Consider the following 12,210-nt stretch of genomic DNA (forward strand, 5'->3'; position numbering starts at 1 on the left):
CCTTCCAATTCAGAAAGCATTGCTCATTTTCTGTTCATCCCAACCTCTGCAGAATCACTCTTAGGTGATAGAAAGTATTCCAGAAAACCCCACAAAACACCAAAAAAAAAAAAAAAAAAAAAAAAAAACAAGAGGAGGCACTTCTGTTTCCCAGTAGTATAGTTTCAAGGCCCTTGGAGTTCCTGATGCCATGAAACGACATACCCAATGGAGAGAGCAATACTTGCTGGTGAAAGGAAGACCAGACTCAAGCATGTGACTGGGAAAAAAAAATCTTTATTTTTAAGTTCATTGGGGGAGGAATGTGGGGGGGGGGTGGGTGGGTAAGTTAAGTCATAGTGAAGAATAGCGCTGATATTTCAGAAGCTCAGAAATTTCCTTCAAATCCACCATTTCAAAATGGCAGCAAGATCTTCCAGACACAGAGGAGCAAGTTCTGTTCATTTATTCATTCATCCATTCATCCATTTCTTTCTCCCATCTGACTTAAATAACAAGATCTCAGAGAATGAGTTTGAGGCAGGAACTCTGCTTTGTCATGGGAGGTCCAAAGTTAGGCCAATGTAGTAGGATCTTACAAATTTATATCTTTACACGTCTCATTTTGAAGATGGAGAAATGGAGACTCAGACAGGGCAAGGGATTTGGCCTGAGGCCTCTTGGGATGTTCATGGCCTGGGAGGGGCTCTTCCAGGCCCAGCTGTGGTCCTGAAGCGGCTCTGACAGATTTCTCTTCTGTACCTGGTCTGCAGAAGCCAAGGTGAAGAATGTGATGATATGAATAAGCTCAATGGGGATGGCTGCTCCCTTTTCTGCCGAAAGGAGGACTCCTTCAATTGCATTGGTAAGTCTTCGTCATTTCTTTGGGCTTAGCTGGAGAAGGGGACCGTGCAGAATAGCCACTTCAATAACTGCAGTACTTATGACTAATCGTGATTTACTCCTTTGTATTACAAATATTTGCTGAATGCCTCCTGTGGGCCAGACCTTGTTTTAGACACTGGGGAATACAGCAATGGGAAGCAAACAAAAATGGGCACTTGCACCTGCCCTCACGGAGCTCATGTTCCCATTGGATGACAGCAATGGCTGCTGGTAACTCTTTTTCAGTCTAGCTTCACCTCATAGCCCTTCTTCTTGCCAGCTCTCCAGGATGGTTATGAGTATAGATTTTTATTAAGGCTTTTTATTCTCATGTTAGAGATGAGAAAAATCAAAAGCCAGAGAAATGATAAAACTTGTCCAGCATCACACGAGTTAGAAGTGATGGGAGACAGAACAGACAGAGCCAGGGCTTGAACCTGATTCTGCCTGATTCTTAAGCACATGCTCAGCTTAGTTTGCTGCACAACCCCCAGCCAAGATCCAGGAACCACTGAGGTCCCCTCTGCACACTCAGAACCTCGAGGAATAGCAGACCAGCCTGTGTTTAGAAAGCAAACGTCCTTTTCCCACCTTCACTGAGTCAGATGGGAAATTTGTTTTCCTCTGGCTTCTCTAGGAGTCTGGCTGTTCTTGTTGTTACAGCCCCACTTGGGAGGCCCCGGCCAGCCCGGGGCTGGTAAACAGTCAGGGGTTGGGGGGCAGGGATGGAATTTTGAGCTGGCTCAGATGAGATCATACTTCCTTTAAGATGCAAATCGATACCTGAAGATCAAAGGTCCCCCGGCTAATCCCCTGGGCTGGAGGTGAAAACTAATCACAATTCATTTGCAAGTACAAAAGACAGAGGTGCTCTATCTGAAGCGGGAAGGGGCAGCTACTGAGGGGATGAAAACATTGGTGGGAAGATTTCTCACTGAAAGGCAATTTTCTAGGAAGACTAAAGGGAAGGAAATGTCATCGGGTCCTCACATTTGCAGTGCATTACAGGGACGCATTTAGACCTGACTTCTCCCTAGAGATTGTGAGCGAGCACTGTGCGCTCTTCACCATATATCGTTCACCCTTATTCCATTCTCAACACACATTGATTGAGCACCTGCTGTCTCCCTGGCACCAGGTAGGGGCTCAGCAACACAGTAAGAGGTGTCCCACAGCTTGCCGTGGATGGAAGCCAAGGAAGACATGGAGGAAGGAAAAACGGGAGGAGAATTTCCAGGCAGGACCTTGGGTTTCTAAATGACAGAAGGTTGTTTTCTGTCGATCTGGGTATGGTCCATGGTAAAAACGTGATGTCAGCATAGTGGTATGGTGGAAGGAGCCTGGGCTGAAAATTAAGAAAACCCAAAGTTCTCACTGTGCTGAGAATTTGCTGCCTAACACTGGCCAAGTTGCTTCTCTAGTCTGGGCCTCAGTTTCTCTCCTGTAAACTTGAAAGGATTGAGGTAGGTGGTCTCTAAGGGCCTTACCTGCCCATGACTTGTGTGATTTCCAAGGTGTGTGACTATTTCCCATCCCTATGAGCTATTTGCCTTTGTCGCTATCTTTGCAACACCCAGCATCACTCTCCAGTCATGCTGGGAAATATCTTCCTATGTTACTCGCACAAAGGTGGCATGTAACTTAAATGCTTCTGGAAGGAAGGCAGGATGTGGTGTGAGGGTTAGATATGGTATCCTAAAAGAGATGCTTGGGTGGCCCTGACACCCACGTTGTAGGTTGTTTCAGCACTGTGTGGCAATAAACAAAAACAGGAAAGCCTCCTTCAGGTAGAAGTGCATCGTCCGTGGAAGGGGTCTGTGAGCTACAGTCCATGGGCCAAAACTGGCCTACTGCCTATGTTTGTTAAGTAAAGTCTTACTGGAACACGGCATGCTCATTACTTTACGTATTGTCTATGGCTACTTTCCGGCTACAAATTATTGAGCAGTTGCAGCAGATATCCTATGGCCCAAAGAGCCTACAATATTTACTCGTCTGGCCTTTTACAGACCTTTGCTGACCCCTGGCTCATGGATTTGAGGTCTTTGATACTCTTGGTTATTGGAGCCTGGTGCAGAGAGGAGGTGAAAACCAGGCCATGGTTTGCCATATCTAAGAAAAAGAACTGAATTTTAAGTCGATGGGTGGGGCCTGGGAGACTCTTAGAAATAGCACTGGACAGTGAGTCCAGTCTTTGGGTGCCTAACCCCCTCGGGCCCAACTTTCCCACCTATACATTAGCCAGAATGACTGTTTTGGACTAGATCACTGATTTTCACACTATGTTAACTGGGATGTTTAAGAGGAAAGAGATGAGGGTGAGGGAGGTACCAAGAAGGTGAGACTTGGACCCTCATAGATAAAGGTTGATGTGCTGTTGGTGTCTGCTAGGTTCTGAGTCTTGTGCTGGTGATGATGATCTTTAATGAACATCTATTATATACCAAGCACATTTCAAACCCTTATTTTCATAACAATCCTTTTGGTTTTGCTTTTACGAAAGAGAAAGCCCAAGCATGCAGAGGTGAACTAAAGATATGCAGTTCAATGGTAGAATCAGGACTCAACCCCAGAGAGTCTGATCCCAGACTATGGTGAGCTACCTGGAAAAAAAAAAAAAAAAAAAAGTAGCTCTTGGTCTTGTAGGGTTTTCAGGGTAAATGAGGAACACACTGCTGTAGAATAGTTCCTATAGTGAATTAATGAACTGAAATACAAAATTGTCAGTGGTGTGGATAGTGACTCTTAGTTACCTGGTATATTCAGTATGGTTTGTGTTAGAGGAGAGACCTCACCTACACCCTCACCCTCACCCATTAGAATTCCATCATAGAGACTCAATGAGACACAGGACATTCCAGGAATTAGGGAGTGTATCCAGAGATCCCAACTCCCAAGAACTTCATTCCAAGGAGAAGCTCCATGCCTTTGAGTCTAGAAAAACATCTTCCCTTAAGAATAGCCGAAGAATAGAGAGTGAATCTTTGGCTCTCACCAGATCCAACTTATGTGAGTCAGAGAAATGGCAGTGCAGTGTGGGAGGCTTTGCTGAGGTGGACTGGTTTCATCATTATATTGGTCAAGGCAGTGGCCAAGCGAACAGGCCTGAGTGAGACTCACTTGGGCTCTCATACCATGGCTTAGACATGGGACCTTAGCTAAACGTCAGTGTTCTCATCTAGAAAATGGTAAAAGTCATGGGACTCCACTGTGGAAGTTGTTTATCAATAATTTGGGATACTTGTTATCTGGATCTCCTTAGATTTAGGAAATAACTCTCCTTGATATAATAATAATGAGGCAGAGCCAGGGCCCTCTATAAAAGTTGAAAATCCCAAAGTCTCTTTCCCCCAGTCCCCTTTGTAGCTTGAGGGTGGGCACAAGCCCTACACTTTCCCTTGGTCAGACACACCAATGTAAGACATTGAATCAGAAGCTAGTGGTAGTAAGACATGGGGACATCACAGAAGCCATTTTGATAAGGATGGCTATGACTCATATGTTTCCAAAGTACCAGTGACAGCACGTAGCATTAGCACCACAGTGACTCTGTTCTGATGTTTTCACAAGACCAGTCCTGGGACCTAATCTTGAGCTTAGAATTGGGCTTCAGAGCATGCAAGCCTGGCTCTCCAGCCCTCCCAGAGAGTGTTCTAGAACTATCCAATATTCTCTGAATAGATTTTGTTTGCCTGTTTTGCTTAAGTTAGCCAACGTTGGTTTCTGTTGATTGTCACTTAGAATCCTGACTGCAAATTGTTGTCATAAGATACTGTGAAGTTTAACCCCGTTCCTAGCAAGTTGGATGTGTTGGATGCATGTTACTGTGACTTATCTCAGTGTGTGCTTGGCGGGGAGGGGAGGACTATCAACAACCACCATTTATGGGCACCCACTAGGTGGTATGCCCTGGGTCATGCACCTTTCTTTAGTGTGAACCAATGGGAGAACTCTTACATCCAGATGAGAGATCTAAGAGCTATTATGATCTCTTAACCTGCTCAAGGTACCAGGGTTCATAGAGGTGTGACCCCATGTCAGATTGAGTAGGCAGCCTCCACGTTTTCTTCTCTACCACACTGCCCACCCCATCTGAATGAATGACTTCCTTCTCCCTTCCTTTCTTTCTTCCCTCCCTCCTGTCCTTCTTCCTTACTTTCTTTTCTTCTTTATTATTATTGTTGTTATTATTATTATTATTATTATTATTATTTTTATTTTTATTTTTGTCACCAACCATTTAACAGGGCCAGTGATTTCCCTGGGTTTGGTAACACCAGTGTGAGGGTGGGTGACAGATTTATGGTGGCATTTCCCATTCACTTTTCAGAAGCCCACACATCCGGAAGTATTCCCAAGGTACCAATGTGTTATTATGCAACACCCTGAGACTTCCCTTTCCCGCCCCAGTGCCCTCATCCCCAGGCACATAATACGCTGCTTGTTAAAAGGAACACCACCCACAAGACCTCTTAGGCAATGCAGGCTACATCCCCAGCAATGTGGAAATTATCTTGTCCTCCCCTCCCCCCCTTTTTAAAAACATAACATACACCAGGCCTGAGGCTTCAGTTAAAAAATGTGGTATCGGTAAAATGATAACTCCCCACCCCCAAACAGGCACCGGCTGGAGGCATTGTTCAGCAGCTCCGGGAACACTGTTCCTAAAGCACTGAGTCGTAAACTACAGGCAGGCTGCTGATAAAAGCTGAAGGGGGGGAAGGTGATGGTCAAATTAGACAAACTGTGAAGCATCCCCAAGAGGGGCTCCCCTTAGCGACCCGTCTCAAAGCCAGTGGTGGAAGTGAGCTACCTTCTGAGATGAGGTACACTCCCTTACAGGAGATGCCATTGTGGGAGGGTTCCTCCTGCTCCATTTTGATTTACCTTTTGATTTACCACCCTGCATCCTTCAGGATGGCTGGGCTCATGGATCAGCTTAGATGTAAGGGCCTGGGCCGCAGCTCAGGATCCCAGAGCCTCAGTTTCCCCCTCTGTGACACGAGAGGGATCAAGCTGCGGGCTATTGGGCTTCTTTCCCTGCTTGGCACTGAGGCATCCTCAATGTGTCAGGCATCTATTTAAAGCCTCTGAGGCAGGGCGCCTGGGTTGCTCAGTCGGTTGAGCATCAGACTTCAGCTCAGGTCATGATCTCATGGTTCGAGGGTTCAAGCCCTGCGTCCGGCTCTGTGCTGACAGCTCGGAGCCTGGAGTCTGCTTTGGATTCTGTGTCTCCCTCTCTCTCTCTGTCCCTCCTGCACTCATGCTCTCTCTCTATCTTTCTGTCTCTGTCTCTGTCTCTCAAAAATACATAAACGTTAATAAATAGTAATAACAAAATAAAGCCTCCAAGGCTTCAAATCCTGCTTGAGGCCGATATACAGTTAGGAAAACAAAGCAAATGGCCCCCCATGTTGTCATTCCCTGACATACACACATGCCCTGTGTATCTCTTTTTCTCAATTCTTCATAATTCCTCTCTCCCCACCATTCCCTGCCGTTAGCATGACGTTGTCTCTGGTCCCTGACATAGCATCTCCAGCCCTGTCCCAGGGCCAGTAACTCAATTATCTGTGAGGCAGCTGAGGGGGAGGAGGGGAGATCAATCCTCCTACCCACCAGTCCCTGGGAGGGGCGGGGGTCACAGAGCCTTGTGGCCCCTCTGTCAGGCTGCCCTGGCCTGCTCTGAGCCAAGGCGAGAAAGGAAAACAAGAAGATGAATCGCCATGTCTTCTTGGTGGATGTTCTGATGAGACTTTAGAACAACAGTGACTAAAAAGAAAAACAGCATCTGGTTGGGGGGGGGGGGGGAGTAGGAATGGAAGGGGGATGGAGAATGGGCTCTGCTGGGAGTTGCATTTATTATTATTTTTCTTTCTAACAAAGTGAAATCATAAGACGATCTACCTCTCACCTTACAAAAAAAATGAAAATCAGAAAAACAAAATAAACCTTCTCCTGGATGCGTGTAGACTTCAGACTTCCCTCTGTGGGAAACATAGTAACATAGTAGCTTTCACCGAAATACTAGCATCCTGAAATAAAGCATCCTGTCCCTGGACTTGAAGACAGGCCGTCACAAGAAGAAAAGAGAAATGTTAGCAGTAGTTGCAGTGCTGGTGGGGAAGGTGGTGACCGTCAGCTAGGCTGGGTGGCATGCTTGGTGCTGGCATAATGACACATGACACAGTGATAGGTAAGAACAGAGATGCTGGGGGCGCCTGGGTGACTCAGTTGGTTGAGCGCCCAACTCTTGATTTCAGCTCAGGTCATGATCCCAGGGTCGTGGGATCGACTGAGCCCTGCGTCAGGCTCTGTGATGAGCTCGGAGCCTGCTGAAGATCCTTTCTCTCTTCCTCTGCTCCTCTTCCCTGCTTGCTCGCTCTCTCTCTCTCAAAATTCTTTAATATTTATTTATGTTTGAGAGAGAGAGAGAGAGAGAGAGAGAGAGAGAGAGAGAGAGAGAGGAGAAGCAGAGAGAGACAGACACAGAATCCAAAGCAGGCTGCAGGCTCTGAGCTGTCAGCACAGAGCCCGATGTGGGCCTTGAACTCACGAGCTGTGAGATCATGACCTGAGCTGAAGTAGGACGCTTAACTGACTGAGCCACCCAGGGGCCTTCTCTCTCTCTCAAATTAAAACACAAAACAACACAAAACAAACCCAACATTGATTATGGGTGACAAGCCTGGCCCAGGCACTTGTAACCCAGGCCTCAGTTTTCTCAGCAGTAAAATGGGTTAGTAGTAGATCCTACCTCTTAACAGTTATTGCAAGGATGACACAAAGTTATACAAGTAAAGTGTGTTTTAAAGCAGTGACACCTGGTGAGTGTTACATGTGCATTTGCTGCTACTGTATTATTACTGTTATTAATACCAAAAATTCAGAAGTTGTATCAATCCACCCAGGAATCCTGTAAGATAAATGTTATTAGCCCACTTTCCTAGAGGACATCATCTGAGATTCAGAGAGGTTAAGTAACTTGTCCAAAATCCCACAGCTAGAAATAGCAGAAGTGTGGTTCACAGTCCCTGGGCAGCATCTACACACTGAACCGTGAAGTCGCTTCATTTAGTAGGCACCCAGCTGTACCAGCTTCTGTGTTAAGAATGTGTTTTTCAAATGACTTCATATTTCCCCAGCAAGTCTTCTGCACAGACTAATATTGCCCATTCTGCTGATGAGGAGACTGAGGTGCTGAGAGTTTCAGTGGCTTGTCCTAAGTCATACAGCCAGGGAGATCAGAAAAAGTGACTTCAAGACCCCATCTGCCTGCCTCTAAAGACCATGTCCAGTATCCAGATGAACTCCCCCAAACCAGCAGACAGCTTCTCTTTTCCACTCTTTCTGTTTTGGTGCCCTTGGCTCACAGCAGGAATGAAAGTGAACGCATAGGTCCTTCTGTTCTTTTCTCATGAGTCATGAAAGCTACAACTTTCAGTTATTATCACCCTATAAACATTCCACTGCGTAAACCCACGCCCCCAACATAGGGCCCTCCTGTGTTTCGGGCTGTATTTTCATTTTTAACAGCTCACCCTCCATTGACAGTAGCCACATTGTTTTTTAGCTTAGGAGGACTTTTGACACTTAATCCTGTTGTCATGGCAATCTGGTAGTGACAAGAGGTGCCTGAGTTCAAACGTCCCTCTGTTGTAATTACTACCTGGGTCATCCTGGGCTCCTCCCATCCTCTCTCAGAGTCTCCGTGTCCTCTCTGGAAAACGGGCATAATTATAACCCCACAGTTCTGTTTAGAGGAAGATGGGCATAATGTCTGTAGGGTGTTTAGCACAATGCATGGCAGTTAGCGGATGTTCCACAATGTCAGTGAATGCCACTTCCCCTTCCTCACTCCCATGTCAGTTGTGACGGATACAAAGGCCTCCAGTCCATCCCGGGCAAAAGTGGTCCTGAGCCTGATCTGCTGGAAAAATGCGGAGGTCCCTTGTACAAAGTGATCGAACCCCCTTCATCTCAGCTTCCCCAGCTATCAGGTGATGGGGTGAGCTAGATGAGCTCCCAGGGCCCTTTCAACTCTGACTTCCAGAATTTAAATCCCAGATCATTATTGTTTTTAAACTGTGCATTTTAAAAGAAATGAGGGCTTGGGGAGGAGAAAGGAATTCCTTTAACCCACAGGGTCAAAGGGGGTCACTGAGGGGACAAAGGAGCAGGAAAGGGAGGCGATGGGGCGGAAGGCTGCCGAGAGGGGCAGGACCGAAGATCTGAAGTCCTCAACCGGGAGGTCTGATGGATGCATTCAAACACCCCGAGTCGAGTCAGCACCGGTTAGGATCAAGCTTGCCATCCAGCCTCAGACCTCAGCTTGCCACCTCCTTCGGAAACCCGGGAGGCCTACCCCACAGAGAGGCCAGGCTGGAATGAAAAGAAACAGGAGGCTGTGACGCCAGAAGGGAGGAATTCTAGCCCTCAGCCCAGGTCGGCTTCCTGGCTCGCAGGGAGGGGTCAGGCTCAGAAGGACTTGGAGCTTGCCTGAATTTGAGGAATCAAGACCACACTTTGATGTGTGCCTTTGAAAGGCAGCCTGACTCCAAGGCAGGTGAATCTGGGTAGCCAAGAACAAGGGCTTCTTTATGGCATTTAAAGTGACCAGAGACCAGCCTGCACGTACATGCGCCTTGCTGCGCATCAGTGCGGTTGTGACTGAGGTAGCTGGGGACACAGAGAGGCCTGGGGGGCCAGGTGTCGGGGAATTTTCCTAGCTGCTGGCTCCCTGCTCTTTCTTGGGGACCATGTTGTGTTGGAAGAGACATTTAATATTCATGAGCTGTGATCTCCACTTGAAGGGAGTGCCCTGGGGGAAATTGAAATATTAAGCAAGTGAGGGATATAGACCTAATTGTATCCTCCTTTTCTTTTTGGACAGAGAAATAATGTGCCTAAAATAAAATGATGGATGGGCAGCCGGGATTGTGTGAAAAGCCCGGTGTTGCAGCCTGCAGAATAAAACAGCTAACACAGGCAGTCAGAACCAGGCAGAAGATGGGGCCAGCTGGCTGCTGGGTCACTTTGTGTCATTCATTCGCACGTTTCTTGACGCCTGCTGTGTGCCCAGCCCGGTGCTAGCTGCAGGAGGACAAGGAAGCAGTGGCAAGGCAGGCCAGGGAAACGACCCAAAGAAGTATCTGAATGTGATTGTTGAAAATGCCAGTCGGTGGATGTACTTAGAGGTGTGTAAGTGGAGGGCCTCCTTTGCACTGAGGAGTCAGGGACGGCTTCCTTGAGGACACCTACATTTAAGCTCGGACCGGAAGGTCAAAGAAGTGGACAAATTAAGGAGATGTGGAGCAGGGTGACGGGGTAAGGAGTGTAAGAAGCTCAGACTATCAAATCCTCAAGGCAGGAGACAACTTGAGAGGGTGCCACAGAAAGGCAGCACAGCCAGAAGGCAGTGAAGGAGGGGATGAGGCTGATACCTTGCGAGCTCCGATCCTCGAGGTCCCTGTAGACCTCAGTGGGGCTGCTGCCCCTGGTGTGATGTTCTGTGCCAAGCCCTGCGCGAGGCACCAGAGGCTTGCGTGTCTATGCATGTTTGGACTGGTCAGGGGTCAGCCAACCTCTGCCCTTGGCCAGACTCCCATCTGCTGCCCGTTTATGGGTACGTGCAGTTTCATCGAAACCCATTTATGTTCCTTGATGTAGGTGTTTGCCAATACAAAGACAGAGTTGAGTAGCTCCAGCAGAGACCTTGTAGGGCCCACGGAGCCACACTATTTCCTGTCTGGCCCTGTACAAAAAAAGTTGCTAACCAACCACTGGCATAGATGGGTGACTATACAGGTGGGTAAGAAAACAGCCATTTAGGGAGATCAAGGAGCGTGAGAGATGAAGAGATGAAGGTATGGCCTTATCCATCTTGCTGTTGGGCCTGTAGAAGTGTAGCTGTAATTGTCTTGACTCCCCTCAACATTTTCCCAATACACATCGGGCTCCCTTGCCCTTCATGGAAGAAGTTATCCTGTCCAGCCCTGTGTCCCCAGCACTCAGCTGGAGCCGGTCACTAACTGACTCTGTGGCAGAAAAGAGTGGCCAGTGGAGCCCAAACTGCTCACCGCCTAAAGGCGGACGGAGTCATGGATCCTCCCGGGGCTGCGCAAGGGAGTAGTGTATTGATATTTATGGAGAACCTACTACGTGGTCTCATTTCAAACCCATGGCAGCCCCTGGCAACCAGGCATTATTATCACCACTTTCCAGATGACACAACAGAGCCCCCAACTGTTTAAGTGACTTTTGAGAAAGTGGCCCTTATTCAATGAGTATTTATTGAGCTGGAAAACCACCACGAGGGGAAACAAACCTTCGGGAGTACTGCATCCCACACAGCACAGGGCACGTGGCCTCCCGTCTTGATTTCCACGAGGCTGCAGGAAGGCAGGGACCATTACTCCCCTTTTACACAAGGAGAAATTGAGGCTCAGGGAGATGAAGTGACCTGTCCAAAGCAGGTGGTTATTAAACAGCAAAGCTGGGATTTGAACCAACATCCACCCAGCTCCACAAGGAGGGGAGCTGGTGGCCTCCTCCCATACACCAGACTTTCAGAACAAGTAGGAGTGGTAAGATATGTTTGTATAATTCCAGTCTTCTTCTATTTCATCATCCCAGACAATAGACATTACAGTAGAAATAGCTCATGATTAATTTGATTAATTTCATTAATTGAATGCTTTTTCTCTATTAACTCCTTTGATTAATTGCATTGACCCTATGTGGTAGTTTTAATATGATGGTAAGATGTCTGGGTAAGAAAAAAGCACAGAGATGTTAAGTAATTTACTCAAGGCTTCCAGTAAGGGATTCCCGCCCTGGAAGTCTGGCTCTTAAGCCCGCAGGCTGAACGATTAATTTACACTACCTCTCGATCATTAAGGTTATCTAATAAAATGTGTCCTCTCAAGAGCTGAACAGGCTGCCTGCAAACAGATAATGAGAAGGGGAAACAATGTGCAGAGGAAAGGAGTCTTCACTTAACAAAAGGATCCCAGGGTCTCTTTAAGAAACACTGTCTGAAGTGTTTGTTTACAGATCATTAAATACTTAACAGAGGGAGAAACTAAACGAGACTTTCTCTTGGCTGCTACTGATTAAGTACCAAGAAGAACTGAAGATAAGGCAAATCTGAGATGATGATAATTTTTAAGGGATTGGGTTTTCAATTTCCATTTGCCAAACAGAAAGATAAAATGTTCCACGCCCCTTGTCTACAGCCCTGTTCACCAGGGCTGAAGTTGGCTTCTCTCCCTCCAAGGCACAGCCACAGGGTCATGCAAAGACAGCTGGGAGCAAATGTGACCAGCCTCACCCTAGTTTTTGTCT

The 12,210-nt window shown here is 47.1% G+C and overlaps 1 protein-coding gene across 1 annotated transcript in view; it reads left to right on the forward strand.

Annotated features, from left to right (window-relative positions):
• Positions 1-12,210, forward strand: part of PAPPA (pappalysin 1) — a 244,271-nt gene that overhangs the window by 114,075 nt on the left and 117,986 nt on the right. Inside the window, exon 9 of the mRNA XM_086683839.1 lies at positions 753-844. Within this exon, the coding sequence (XP_086539965.1) occupies positions 753-844 (92 nt within the window). The remainder of the gene's footprint in view (positions 1-752; positions 845-12,210) is intronic.

Source organism: Puma concolor, chromosome D4, assembly GCF_028749965.1.
Source record: "Puma concolor isolate L17-30 chromosome D4, mPumCon1.1.hap2, whole genome shotgun sequence".
In the NCBI taxonomy this organism is placed as follows: domain Eukaryota; kingdom Metazoa; phylum Chordata; class Mammalia; order Carnivora; family Felidae; genus Puma; species Puma concolor.